Genomic DNA, 15,880 nt, shown 5'->3' with positions numbered 1-15,880 from the left:
TCTATAATGCAGTAAAGTATTGCGCACGCATGGACACAATATTTCTGATGGCAGACATGTGAACTAGGAGAACGTTTTTCTCTCGCGCTTGAACCACATCTGACAGATTATAACGGCATTAACACACACTTTTCAAAGTTGTGTGTCACAAAAACACTCTGTAATCCACACAAAACACTATTGAAACCTATTTTGGATCGCAAATTAGCCGTTGTAAACATTGTACGGCAGTTCTAAACATTCTACTTAAAGACGTAGCTGTCAAGAAAAAGGTCTATACGAGGATTACATTAACTTTACTAGCCATTTTGCGTGCTAGTGCAGCATGTGCCTGACTGGAGTAGTGTTTGGAGTTGGGTGGGGAAGGCAGCATGTTGCCTGTCACGTCATTTGGGATGTCTGAATCGTTCGGTTTGTAATGCGCACCAAACCGAAAGTCTCGTACCAGACGGTTCAATACGAATACGCGTATCGTTACACCCTTAATATATATATCTATCAATTTCTCACTGAATATAGGCAATGTATTTTGGTGCATTTCAACAAAACTGATTTATTAAATGTATATTTTTATTAAAATAATGTAGTCACCAAACATCATTTAAAATGTAAAAAATAATACATTTAAATGTATGAAAAATGTTGATTAAATTAAAATTGATTAAATTAAAATGACAACATTTTATTATTATTTTTCTCTTCAATATTGGAAAAATGCAAAAATTACAAAAAAAAATTCTTTTCAATATTGGAAAAAATTTACAAATTACAACATTTTATTATTTTTTTCTCTTCAATATTGAAAAAAATGCAAAAACTACAACGTTTTATTATTATTTTTTCTCTATAATATTGGAAAAAAATTGTAAATTACGAAATGTTTTTTTTTCTCTTCAATATTAGAAAAAATGTAAAAATTACAACATTTTATAATTATTTTTACTCTTTAATATTGGAAAAAATGTAAAAAATTACAACTTTTTATTATTTTTTCTCTTTAACATTGAAAAAAAATTTAAAACTACAACATTTTATTATTATTATTATTTTCTCTTTGGTATTGGAAAAAAAATGTAAACTACAAAATGTATTTTTTTTTCTCTTCAATATTGGAAAATAATTAAAAACTACAACATTTTATTATATTTTTTTCTCTTCAATATTGGAAACAAATTAAAAACTACAAAATTTTATTATTATTATTTATCTTGAATTTTGCTCTGATTTATTTATTTAATATTTAATATAAAATATATTCCCCTAACATATAAATTTGGTTATCTAATTTTGAACCATTATCATAAGTTTTGTTGTTAGATAAGCTCCAGATTTGGAAGCTCCAGACTAATCTAATGTATATGCACAAATATAATATTGTAAAGCTTCCTATAGAAAATCTGAATTTAAATGAGACATTTGTGGGGGGTGCACTTATATATGTTGAGCACTGTACATATATGAATTTCAGCTTACAGTAATCTGTCCTATAATAATAATAATAATAATAATAAATTAATTCCTTACATTTATATAGCGCTTTTCTGGACACTCAAAGCGCTTTACACATTGAGGGGGAATCTCCTCATGCACCACCAGTGCTTCAAAAGGGTTTTTTTTTTTCTTAACTGTTACAGATAAGACATCTTGATCCTTCCTCTTCAGAGGTGATCATTGGTTCTCCGTCATGTGGTTTGAGCTCCAGCTGTGAGCCGGCCGGTGTCCGTGTGGATCCAGTGATGCTGTATGAAGGTCTGCGAGAGATCGAGATCATCCAGGACTGTCACTGCGAAGCCAAAATCAGCCAGTGTGTCCGGGCACCAGCGCTGAAAACATACCACTCCAACACGCCGTACGAGACCGTCATAGATGTAGGCAAATGTGTCGGATCCAAAGGGGCACCAGGTAAATCACTGTGCATCCAGCTGCAACCCAGTACTGGGAAACATCCATACACTCTTACATTCACACTCACTCATACACTACGGCCAATTTAGTTTATCCAATTCACCTATAGTGCATGTGATTGGACTGTGGGGGAAACCAGAGCACCCAGAGGAAACCCACTCCAATACGGGGAGAACATGCAAACTCCACACAGAAATGCCAACTGGCCCAGCCGGGACTCGAACCAGAGACCTTCTTGCTGTGATGTGACAGTGCTAACAACTGAGCCACCCTGCCACCTGCTGGAGAAATTATAGGTAATAATTATATCCCTGAATTCACGCATTAATAACTAAACACGTATCTTTCATCTCACAGAGGGATTTTCATGTGTCCCCACTAAGTTTGATTCCACCTTCATCCAAACTCCAAACAAAGTGGAGCTGATCCAAACTGTGGCTCAATGCAAACTAATAGAGGGATGCTACCGAATGCCGTTAATGGAGTATCATTACGAGACCACCTACAGCGATGACGGAGTCCAGATTGAAAGTCTGAAGGTGAGCAAAATGACAGAATATTACAAATGCATGAGCAAAATAAACATAAGTCAATTCAAATAGTTTTATGACAAATTACGAGTGTTTCATTTGCGGTTTCAAAGTAACATGATTAGAAAAATATATCCTCAGCATAATTGTGTTTTATATATTCAAATTATAAATTGTTTATGCAGTCAAAAACTAAAGTATTAGCCTTTCTGTTAAATTGTATATATATATATAAAAAAAAAAGAAAAAAATTATATATATATATATATATATATATATATATATATATATATATATATATATATATATATATATATATATATATATACATATATATATATATATATATATATATATATATATATATATATATATATAATTTTTTTTTTTTTTCCCCAAATTATGTTTAATAGAGCAAGGAAATGTTCACAGTACGTCTGATAATATTTTGTCCTCTGGAAAAAGTCTTATTTATTTTATTTTGGCTAAAATTAAAGCAGTTTTAAAACTGTTTACTACAATTTTAAGGTTAATATAATCCCCCTCTTAAGGTATATTGTTTCCAATTGTCTACAGAACAAACCATCATTATACAATAACGTGCCTAAATATCTTAACCTGCCTAGTTAACCTAATTAACCTAGTTAAGCCTTTAAATGTCACTTTAAGCTGTATAGAATGAATATATAAAAAAATGAATATATAAAATATGAACTGTCATCATGGCAAAGATATAATAAATCAGTTATTAGAAATGAGTTATTAAAACTATTATGTTTAGAAATGTACTAAACGGAGGCTAATAATTCAAGGGGGGTTAATAACCATTTGAGGAAACCGATTGCAACAAACCATTTAAGTTCAAAAACTAATCCTAATGAGTACTGTGAACTTAATCCATTTGAGTAAATGAAGCAATTGAATAAAGAGAACTCAAACCAACTGAGTACTGTAAAATAGAGATCTGCACGGGACTAAATTTCGAATCCCGCTCCCGCCAGGTTTAGTCCGAACCCGACCGCTCCCACTTATATTCAGCATTTGTTGTCCTGCTGCCCGACTCGCCCCGTTTTCTACCCGTTCCCGTTGTCTGAGCGGAGAGGGAGAACAAAACTGAAAACCACCCAGCTATACAGAGTAATACAGCTATACTATATAAACACACACACATAAGCACCAAGCAAGTGACACACAGAGACATTTTTCAACTGTTATTATATCATGGTGGTCTTTGTTGAAAGTTTGGCTCAGGAACTAGTTGAAAAATCAGCAGTGGTGTGAAGTAACAAATTCACCCCGGGCTCATTGTGGAAACGTAGTCCCATGGACGTTTCTGGAGACCGCGGAATACGTCCTGGCAGGTACGTACGGCTGCAGTTTTTGTTTTTGCGAATCCGCGAGAGGCCGCTGTTGTGCGCTTTTTCGCATCTCAGACACCTCTCGCGAGTGCGGTTCGCGCCCGCGCTGTTCTCGCGTGAACCCACCGGAGGCCGCTGTCCGACTGACCGGATGATTCACTGCGCGACCGGCCAATCGGCCGACCCGCCCTCCTCCTTCCCTGAACCCAACCAATTTTACCGATCGACCCGCCCGTCCGCTCGCCCGCTCGCTTCCCTCAACCCGAGCAACAGTTTACAAAAGCCGTCCTAAAAAAATAAAAGCCCAGATTTTTTTTTTCTACCGCGTTTTTGGATTTCACCACGTTCTCACCCTGACACGAAACTCGTTCACTTAATTTTTTTGATTCTGTTTTCGTCTTACCTGATTGCTGGAACCGCTCTTCCCCGTACTCGAAACCGGTCGCCGTGGTCGACTCCTCTCTGCATCTCGAGCCTGCCGACGTTACACGCTGAGCTGAGTGGACAAACGGGTTTCAGCGGGGAAGCCCTCCACAAGGAGGTAAGGCAAGCGCGAAAGGGAACAGTGTCACACCGCCCCGCAGCGTTCGCTTGAAAAAAATTAACGCGGCCGTACGTACCCCCCGGGGCGTATTCCGCTGTCTCCAGAAACGTCCGCGGGACTACGCTCTCAGAATGAGCCTGAGTTGAACAAATTACAAATACTCAAATTACTCTAATTAAGTCGTTTTTGTCAGGAATTGTTGTTTCTAGCACTGTATCGGTACCCCAATATTTTCCTTCAACCTGCAGTACCTACTTTATTTTTTATTCTCTATAGGGATTGGCTGAGTAGAAAAATGTGTCTTGTAATTCCTGTCCAATCAAATCGAATCATACGGAACAAAATCAAACCTCAAAATCGTTACATGAAATGACTGAGACACTTTTCAGGTGCATGACACTTACGAAATGATGGATGCCTACTGTATGATGACTGAAATAGCCTCAAACAACAGCTAAATGCACTACAGAATGTTACGTTTTCGAACACACTCACAAATTGCATGTAAACACATCAGCCTTTCGCAGTGCAACACTCACTACTCTTGAGTACTTTTGAAAGGGCTACTTTTTACTCATACTTTGAGTAATATTTACAACAGATACTTTCACTCGCACTACATTTTTGTGTAAGTACTTTTTCTTGAGTGTGATTACTCTTTTCACCGCTGCAAATCAGTAACTGCAGTATTTCCTAAAAAAAGAAAGGAAGTCTAATGCTGAAGGATACTCACAGCAATTAGTTTAATCAAAGAGGAGATTAGTCGTTTCTGTGTGATCCATGCTTGTTTTCTCCATTTGTTGGACTAAAAGATCAAGATCCTGATCTGTTTCCCACCTCCAATCATTTACAATTCAGATTTCCCTACTTGGACAGCATTAAACTTGAGTGTTGACTTTTACACACTAAATAACTCAAATCCTACATAATACAGACCAGTATGAGTGTGTTTCTTCTGTTGAACACAAAGGAAGATACAGTAAAGAATGCTGAAAAAAACATCCATTGACTTCTATAGTGTTTCTTCCATTAATGACTGTATATTTCCAAAATTCTTCTGAATATCTTCTTTTGTGTTCAACTAAAGGAAAGAGACTCAAAAATATTTAGATAAATGTAAATAATGAGGGAATGTCATTTTAGGTGAACTGTCCCTTTAAATCTGGAAAATCCTTTATTTGCACACAAAGCAATCATGCACATCCTAAAATGTCATAAGAAACAAAGACCCTCCAATCTCTACTATAGACCATATATATATATATAGTAACATTATTTCATTTGATTAATTTGAGTATATATCTGACCTCCTCAAAACGATTCAATTGTGTATTTTTTTTGTGTCATTGTGTATTATATTTAATTAAATGTTAGAGAAAATTTTAATTACATTTGTTTTAAAATAATATACTGTTTATCATTTTGCTATAAAAAATTTGATAAAAAATACAAAAAGTACTCAAAGTCCTATTGCCTCATTTACATTATTAAAATGCTGAAACAAACGTAATAAATAACAAAAAAATAAATATATATATATATATATATATATATATATATATATATATATATATATATTTATTGATGTATTTTATCTATTTATGTATTAAAATCGTTTTATATTTTATAAATATAAATATATGGGCAATATTTAAAAAATAAAAAAATTCAAGGGGGGGGGTTATAATTCTGACTTCAATTGTATGTATGTATGTATGTATGTATGTATATATATATATATATATATGTGTGTGTATGTGTGTATGTGTGTGTGTGTGCACGCGTACGTACGTTTTTGAATTTTATTTAAATTTTTACCCCTTTGAATTTTATTTTATTTTTTTAAATATTTAACAGAGCAAAGAAATGTTCACAGCATGTCTGATAATATTTTTTCTTCTGCAGAAAGTCTTATTTGTTTTATTTTGGCTAGAATAAAAGCAATTTTTAATGTTTAAAAGAACATTTTAAGGTCAAAATTATTCGCCTTTTTTAAGCTATATATTTTTTCGATTATCTACAGAACAAACCATCCTGTCTAATTACCCTAACCCGCCTAGTTAACCTAATTAACCTAGTTAAGCCTTTAAATGTCACTTTAAGCTGTATAGAAGTGTCTTGAAAAATATCCAGTTAAATATTACATAGTAATATATTATTATATATTATTACTCTCATCACGATAAAGATAAAATAAATCAGTTATTAGAAATGAGTTATTAAAACTATTATGTTTAGAAATGTGTTGAAAAAATATCTCTGTTAAATAGAAATTGGGGGAAAAATAAACAGGGGGGCTAATAATTCTGACTTCAACTGTATATATATATATATATATATAAACACAATTAAAATTATGTTTTAAAGGGATAGTTCACCCAAAAATTAAAATGAACTCATCTACTCCCCTTCGTGTGCTTTTAAACCTTTGTTTAAAAAATGTTTCTTCAGTTGAACACAAAAAGAAGATATTTTGAAGAATGCTCGTTGACTTCCATATATTTTCCATATAGGAAAATGTAACTATTCAAGTCAGTGGGTGCCAGCGAGCAGCATTCTTCAAAATATCTTATTCAAACTTTTTTGAGTTAACTTATAACTTGTTTAAAACCTATTCGAGTTTCTTTATTCTGTGGAACATAAAGAAAAGGAGATATTCTGAAGAAAGCTGGTTGCCAGCAACCATTGACTTCCATATATTTTCCATTAAGGAAAATATTATTATGGAAGTCAATGGATGTCACCAACCAGGATTCTTTAAAATATCCCTTTTTTTAATATAGGAAAATATTACTATGGAAGTCAGTGGGTACCAGCAACCAGCATTCTTCAAAACATCTCCTGTAATGTTCAACTGAAGAACTAAAGTAGGTTTTAAACAAGTAATGATGACATAATCTTCATTTTTTTGGGCAAACTGTCCCTTTAAATTCAGTCCCAGTTGCACTCTGGGTCTGCTCATTGAACACATCCACGTCAGATCCGCATTCTCACAGGCTGAAGGTGCGAGGAGGCCACAAATGGTCCCCGCAGGTGCCAAATCAAAGCCGTTCGCATGTTAACAGGACGTCCCGCATTCACAGCAGGCACTGACGGCCGCTCTCTCTTGTGTTGCTAATGTTCTGCAGGAAATAGATGTGGGCAGATGTTTGGGAAGCTGCACCTCGGGGAGCCGATGTCTTCTCAGGTACATGCCGATTTCACACACACACACACAGCTGATCAAACAAACACACTTACATCAGTCTTTACATTAATCCAGAGAAGAAATCTGTGAGATTTGAATTATTTTTTAAATATTTCCAGAGTGTAGTTGTTTTGATAAATTCAAAGCATAATAGTTTTAATAACTCATTTCTATTTATTAATTTTTTTGTCTATGCCATGATGTACATAATATTAGACTAGATATTTTTTTAAGATATTCAGCTTAATGTGACATTTAAAGGTTTAACTAGGTTAAAGTTAATTAAGTAAAGTCATTGGACAACAGTATCGCCAATCAAAATATATTAGAATAATATTAATATTTGCTGATTTTTTTAAATTTCAGCCAAACTAAACATAAAACTTTCTCTAAAAGACAAATATAAAATAAATACTGTGAAAGTAAAGTTTATTTTCTGTGAAACATCGCTTAAAGTCATTTATTCATTTATTTTCTTGTCGGCTTAGTCCCTTTATTAATCCAGGGTCACCACAGCGGAATGAACCGCCAACTTATCCAGCAAGGGTTTTTTTTTACGCAGTGGATGCCCTTCCAGCCACAACCTATCTCTGGGAAACATCCACACACACACTCATACACTACGGACAATTTAGCCTACCCAATTCACCTGTACCGCATGTCTTTGGACTGTGGGGGAAATCGGAGCACCTGGAGGAAACCCACACGAACGCAGGAAGAACATGCAAACTCAACGCAAACTTCACACAGAAACACCAACTGAGCCAAGGCTCGAACCAGCGACCTTCTTGCTGGCGACAGCACTACCTATTAAGCCACTGCTTCGCCCCGCTTAAAGTCACAGGAAGGCTATTTTTATTTTGTCTTTTTTTAAATGTGTTATCAAAGTATCACACACGCACATGCACACATGCTTCTCTATCCAATGTCAAAATATTTAACAAAATCCCATATAAACACAATTTTGCTAAACATCATAATAAAACATTTATTTATTTACTTTATTCATTCATTATATTAATTTTCATGACAGCATTACATTAATAACAAGATTGCATATGTTATATTACCAAAATATTCTTTAATCACATATTCAAATAGACAAAATGATTAGCCCTCCTGTGACATTTAAATAGGGTATATGCTGAAGCATGCTAATAGGACTTTTAATTTTGCCAGTAACCTGGGTTCAGCACTTCCGGTGAACTGTATGCCATTTCAAAATCGTCGCTTTTAAGATCTGTTTTCTTTAAAAATCGGCGATCTCCACTGGCTGAGTGATATCCGATATAAAGTGGGTCTCAGATTGTGTAAGAAACACTGCATTAAATACATTTTCCCCGCCATGTCTTTATAATATGAGCATTTATTTTACCCCAGTATATTCAATGGAGCTTCTGCGCTAGCCTGCCGATTCTGACAGGTGCGTGCGAGTAAACCGCTTTTTGTCTCGTTTTATGCTTGAGCAAATAAATGAATGCCAAAGTCTATTAAATGATTGTATTTTAATGACATTACAACATTGATGCTGTAAAACTGTATAAAACGGAAACGGGTTTATCAGTATGGGAACAACACCAGCTCGGCATATACCCTATTCTTCAAATATTTTTTAAGTGACTTTTAACAGAAAATATCTTTTATTTTCACAGTATTTTTCTTGTTATATTTGTTGAGAAAGTTTAACGTTTAGTTTGGCTGGATTAAAAAAATCAGGTAATATTAATATTATTAGAGTTTGTTTTCATTGGTGATACTGTTGTCCGATGACTTTCCTTGATGAACTTTAACCTAGTTAAACCTTTAAATGTCAGTTTTATGTTTTGTTTGGCTGGATTAAAAAAATGGCTAATATTATTATTATTAGAATATATTTTCATGTAAAGATATTTAATGGCTAATAGTCAAAACAAATCTTTTTATGCTGCTTTAACTTGTTTAAAGAAGTTAACCAGGTTTCAACTAAACTTATTAAGTTTTACCAATAACTATAGAATACACAAGACATGTCACTCGTATCTTTTTGAATGTGGAAAAGTGTAACGGACAATATGGTGAATAAAGCCCCGCCTACTAGTATAGGAGCCAATCCTCAATCGCTATAGACTGACGATGCTCCGGGGGAGGTGCTTGGACCAGATGTGAGTTTCTGCAGATTCTGTGTGATTAAGATGTTTAAGAAATGAAACTAAAGGACAGGCGTTGTTTAATTTTATTGGGGATTCCTAATATGAAACATATTTGTAAGCTTGGCAAGTAGTTTTGGAGAATTTGATGTTTCCCCATTCAGACAGTATGCCCGAGCTAACTGCCCGAGAGGCATTTCAGAGACTGCCGCCGAGTGAAATGACTTGCCTGAAAGGGACTTTGGTTTAACTTAATTTGTTTTAACAGTTTGACTGATTTGATAAAGTTAATTTGATTCAGCGAAAAAAAAATTAAGGCAAACATTTTTTTACATCGATGATAGCATGCAAAATAATGCAGTATTTGATATATGCTACACAATATATAAAAATATATTCACAATATTATATATCTCATATTAAAGGTGCAGTAGGTGACCTGCCAGAATGCTTGCATTAGCATACCTTAGAAATTTTAGGACCCTCCCCTACTGTCCAAAGCCACGCCTCCTTAAGTCATGAACTCGCGAACGCGCACTGATTGGATATAACACTAGATCATGTCATTCACCAGTTAGAAAACTACGGAGACACGCACTTTATCAAGCGTATTGTTGACAGGCCAGCGGGTGCAGGATTATATTTCCCCAAAACTATCACAGGCTGTCACTGCTCAAAAATGAACAAATGTGTGAATATAATCAAACTTCACCTCAGTAAAGCTGGTTAGGCGTTTATGTTTAGTTAATAAACTAAATAATAATCAGATCAGAATAAAGCAGTGCTAAAAACAGAAATATCCTGCCATCTGTTTACATTACACTTGTGTTTACGCTACCGTGACTTTTCATTCTCAATTGTGCTCGCTGATCCTCGCTTGTTTTTAGCTCCTTTTTCAGTTGAACAACTAAACGAATGCTCAGGTCTATTTAACCGACTATATTACGGATATTATCCATGAACTTGCAAATAGCCAATCTTTTGCCGGACATTTTCAGTGGCTGAACAACACTACTGTGCATATAAACCCTTTCAGAACACAATCTACATCAGCTTTGCGTGGCTACAATAGTTTTAAAGCACACCTGTCTAAATATAATACTCCAGCCGTGGTGTCACTCTTCAGATCGTTGTTTTAAACTGCATAACATCATTTCCCTCCAGCATGCAAAAGTAACCGGTATTGATATAGGGTTTAGAAGTTTTGATTCTGCATTTTTGGCAGAAGCCCTTTCAGAAACAATCTTTCTGTTCATGCATACAAGGGCACGCTGGGCTTTCAGAAAGAAGTTCAGGTTGATGCAGAGTTTGCAGGATGACGTCTCTGTCAGCGGTAGATCTGTGCTGCACTTGTGCATGCGAGGGACGTATCTGTCTGCTAAAAGAGGCTGCGCAGAAATTCACATTTAAATTTGTTGACAGTTTTAGTTACCTGTCGTAATTGGATAACATTTTTTTTGTTTTATGAACTCATCCAGAATATAAAAATACATATAAACACATTTATATCATTTACTTTAATCAGTACTATTGGAATGTGAAGAGACTTTCAACCAGCACAACAACACATGTTTCTGAAGACAGTCACCTACTGCAGGGGTTTTCAAACTTTTTCAGCTGAGGGCCCCTTTGAGTAGGGCGAATTCTTTCGGGGACCCCCAAAAAATAAAAATGACGCCACCCCCTCAAATTAACAACTGTACTTAATTTTTTAAAATTGTATTATTTATATTATTATATATTATTCAGTAAATTTATATTATTCATTATCTGGATTAATTTTTGTAAGATGTTTGTTGAGTTGACATGGTTTCAGTGCTTCAATCTATTGATCAAATCTTCAAGCGCAGTGTTCATTGTGGTCTGCTCTTACTGGATTCAATCAAGACATATTTTGTGTTCGAGTCGTCACGTTTACACAGTTTTTTATGCCATTTTTATGCTTTTTTTCAGCCTATGCACAGCTAGACTCTTCTGTATTTACCCTTACAGCTGAGAGTCTAAATGTATCTAAAGATTTAAAGCTTTAAAGTTTTAAAGAGTTTTGTCATTCATCAGCCTGTTAACAGTTAACTACTGTTGTAACTAGCAATACTACAATAGAGGCTGTAGTGGTTCAGTGTGTTGAAGTTTTGTTTATTTTTATTCCTTTTTTTTTGTGCACATCATAATTTACTCAAGTTGACAATCCTGACTTACACTGATAAAAAATAATTTCCTAAATGTAATCTAGAATTGGGTATTCAAGTTCAAAGAGCCGCAAGTTTTACTTTGCATAATTTTAGAAGCTTTGCTGACTTTAAAATGTCCATACCAGTTTGTTGTATTAATAATAATACTGAACATTACATTTAAATTACACAAATAAATATGGGAACAAGTGGATTAACATCTTGAAAAAAATGCATTTACATTCAGAGTATTAAAATTTGGTCAGATATGTTGAGCTCCATTAAATACAGAGCACTAATAGATTTTAATATTTAATAATTAACCCTATAACATAACAAAAACAGATAAATTATAATTTTTATAGGCTATAGTGGTTTTACTCAGGGTGTAAAAAATTTAGTTATTTTTAATCATCCAGTTATGAACCAATGTGAGTAAGAGGTCCACTGCAGACCTCATCCAGCTGTCACTAGTGTAACAGGAGTGAAACTCTGAGCACTTGCTGATGTGATGACAGCTCCATTCATTATTATTGCAGCACTTTTTGCTTACAATTTTAATATGTTTGTTTGCCATGCTGCAAAGAGGACCGTCTGTACAATGCAAAGTGTAAAGCCTGTCGCACTGTGGATGAGGTGCAATGTTGTGCCGTGTCTTTAAGTGAAGTTTATGTATAAACAAATTTCGAGAGGATCACGTGCTTATGATTGCTAGCAGCTGACCCGCATTATCCAATTCACTACGATCCAATCAGATGACTCCTAAACTACTATAAATACCCTGGGGTTTATTCCATTGCTATCTTCGTTTTGAAGAGTCCCCCCTTCCTCCCCTACGCCTCCTTCTTAGACGGGTGACACGGTGGCCCAGTGCCTAGCACTGTCGCCTCACAGCAAGAATGTCTCTGGTTCCTGGCTTTACCAAAACTAGCAGACATTTCTGTGCGGAGTTTTGCACTTCTCCCCGTGCTCACGTGGGTTTCCCCCGGGTTCCCCGGTTTCCTCCCACCGCCTAAAAACATGCAATTAAGTCAATTGAACAAGCCAAATTGTCAACATAGACACGCTCCTAGTTAGTAATTAGTTTCAAGAGCATTCACTTGCTACAGCGGGGGAGTTCTCGAGATCTACCTGAGCTCAAACTCCCCTCCCGCTTTGCAACGGGAGGGAGCCCTGGGCTCGAGGATCTCATGAGCTCAGGGCTCTCTCCCGGGACAGCATGCCAAACAAGCTTATATTAATCATCAGCTAAGTGTGAACTCTTGAAAATGCTATTTGTTCCCTATGAATGACGCCTGCGCAGAGAGGCGCGCACTCCACAGCACCCAGCTGATCGATTACTTAGGAATGCAAGCCATATACAGGGAAGTGATTTCAGCCACCGATAATGTTCTTATTGATCGTGTATTTTAACTGAAATATTGTCAGTAAATAGACCTGAGCATTCATTTAGTTGTTTAGCGTAAAAGAGGTAAGCGAAAGGTAAACGCCGTCAGGCGCTTCACAGGAAGCGCCCGGCCAGAAGCGCTTATTCAATAAAAGTCCCCGTGCACAGAGGCGGGCCGCTGCGCTTCTTTTCCTGTTTCACGAAAGTGTCAACTGCATTTTAATGACATAAGCATAAAGCTTAATTTTTGCAGTACTTTTGAGCTCAAATTATAATCAAAAATATATTAACCTTCAGAATGATGCGGGACACAAAATTCATCCATGTGGGCCCATTGATTACCCCTTATCTAAAATTTTATTGAGGCCCCCCTAGCGCCATCTGGCGGCCCCCTGGCCCCCAGTTTGAAAACCCCTGACCTACTGCACCTTTAACCAAACCATATTTCATGTGTAACCATATATATAATTCTCTTTAGCCTTTGAGCTTTAAGCTGTTTTAAATCTATTAGTGTGGCTGCTTCTCAACTTTGGCTATATTAGCATATATTAGGGCAGAAGAAAAATGTATATCGATAAATTTGCGAAACAATGTGATACTTGATTCCTTCATTTAAGTTTAAACTTTATTGTACGTTCTGCTTGGCATTCATTTCATTCATTTTCCTTCAGCTTAGTCCCTTGTTTATCAGGGGTCGCAACAGTGGAATGAACCGCCAACAATTCAGCATATGTTTTAGGCAGCAGATGCCATTCCAGTCACAACCCACAACCCCGTGGGGGATACCACAGTACCCGGAGGAAACTCACGCTAACACAGGGAGAACATGCAAACTCCACACAGAAATGCCAACTGTCCCAGCCAGGACTCGAACCAGCGAGCTTCTTGCTATGAGGTGACAGTGCTAACCACGGATTCACTATGCCGCCCCACAAATCAAACATTTTCTTAAAAATGAATAAACATCAGCACCATTTTGCTCCACTGCTATAGTTTTATCAACCCAAAAAGTCAAGACGGAAGACAAAAACCTTTTAAAAAGGTGGAGCAGTGGGTAGCGCAGTTGCTACACAGCAAGAAGGTTGCTGGTTCGAGCCTCAGCTGGGTCAGTTGGCATTTCTGTGTGGAGTTTGCATGTTCTCCCTGTGGATGAATGTTTCCCAGTGTTGGGTTGCAGCTGGAAGGGCATCCGCTGCGTAAAACATATAAGTTGGCGGTTCATTCAGCTGTGGCAACCCCTGATTATTAAAGGGACTAAGCTGAAAAAGAAAAGGAATGAATAAAAAAAATGGTCTCTTTTATAGCTTAATGCTTGGTCATGCATTAATCGCAAATAATCACGATATATTAATACGATACAATCTCGGTAATTTTGATATATTGATCGGCATGTTAAACAGTCTACCCTTACTAAACAGTCATTTTTTAAGGATTAAAACAATTCTCCATTTATTTATTGTAGTTTAAAACAGTTTGTGATTCTTTTATTTGTTTGTGGATGTTCGCTTACTTGTGTGTGTGTGTGTGTGTGTGTTTGTGCAGGAGTGTGTCTGATCTGGGGGAATGTCTAATATGGGCTGAAGGACAGGGAAAGGCGTGTGTCCCTCAAAGCTTTGAGAGCCACACTATACTGGCTCAAAATGGCCAAATCTACACCGTTGATGCCATCACTTCATGTGTATGCCAGTCTTAAACACAGCGCCACCTACTAGAGGGCTGGATCAAGACCATGTGCGTTCATGCATGCCAAATTTTGTATTATATTTAAATGATGGAAAGTATTTTGTGAATAAAATCTATGTGAAAACTGAAAGGCTCTATTGGATTACATGATTGGTTACGCATGCAAATTATGTCTCGGTTTTAAATCACATTACAAATCAACCAATAATCAAGACAATAGCAGGAAATGCAAATGACTCAGAGGCATCGCTTATGCAAAGTAGCCAATGAAATACTGTAATCCCAAACAATTATACAGAGCGCAAACTTACTTCTGTGGGTTAGACTTGCATTTTTTTTTGACAAATTGTTCATGTGAAATGTAGAATTCACATTGCATTTGTTAAAGTATAATAAGCCAAAATTATATGATCCCAAATAAATAATTTCAAGATTATAAATTGAGTTCATAACATTGTGTATACAGATAGATAGATAGATAGATAGATAGATAGATAGATAGATAGATAGATAGATAGATAGATAGATAGATAGATAGATAGATAGATAGATAGATAGATAGATAGATAGATAGATAGATAGACAGATAGACAGACAGACAGATATATAGATGAGTTAAAATGTTATAGATAGTATTAGATTACAAAATAATTATAAATATCACAAATAACTAATTGTATATTAAGTGCTTGATTGTGTTTACTATATAAATATATAGACACATTTGCAAACAGTTAAACAACAAACAGTATATATACACAAACTTGTAGAGGCTAATATATATTACCGAGAATATAATTAATGTAGTAAAGTAATGTAGATGGATGGATGGACAGACGGACAAACAGATAGATGTGTTATAAATAAGTATTATAGATTATTTTGTAATTAATTTATAATTTATATTTATATTTTATATTTATTTATAATTACAAAATAATTATAGATATCACTGGTAATTAATTATATACTAAGTGCTTGATTATATT

At 35.5% G+C, this 15,880-nt stretch overlaps 1 protein-coding gene and 1 long non-coding RNA gene across 5 annotated transcripts in view; both read left to right on the top strand.

Annotated features, from left to right (window-relative positions):
• Positions 1 to 15,021, top strand: part of pnhd (pinhead) — a 25,214-nt gene extending 10,193 nt beyond the window's left edge. For 2 of the 4 annotated variants that reach the window (NM_205587.2, XM_087239327.1), the window contains 4 exon segments: positions 1,635 to 1,902; positions 2,263 to 2,444; positions 7,466 to 7,524; positions 14,751 to 15,021. In NM_205587.2, coding sequence (NP_991150.2) covers positions 1,635 to 1,902; positions 2,263 to 2,444; positions 7,466 to 7,524; positions 14,751 to 14,901 — 660 coding nt within the window. In that variant the 3' untranslated portion in view covers positions 14,902 to 15,021. 4 annotated transcript variants of the gene reach the window in all.
• LOC147846549 (uncharacterized) overlaps positions 1 to 15,880 on the top strand; it is a 1,651,758-nt gene that overhangs the window by 975,521 nt on the left and 660,357 nt on the right. The gene's annotated exons all lie outside the window — the stretch shown is intronic.

The sequence above is a fragment of the Danio rerio genome, chromosome 2 (genome assembly GCF_052040795.2).
Source record: "Danio rerio strain M-AB ecotype USA chromosome 2, GRCz13ab, whole genome shotgun sequence".
Classification (NCBI taxonomy): domain Eukaryota; kingdom Metazoa; phylum Chordata; class Actinopteri; order Cypriniformes; family Danionidae; genus Danio; species Danio rerio.
This window is presented reverse-complemented; position numbering and strand designations above follow the sequence as displayed.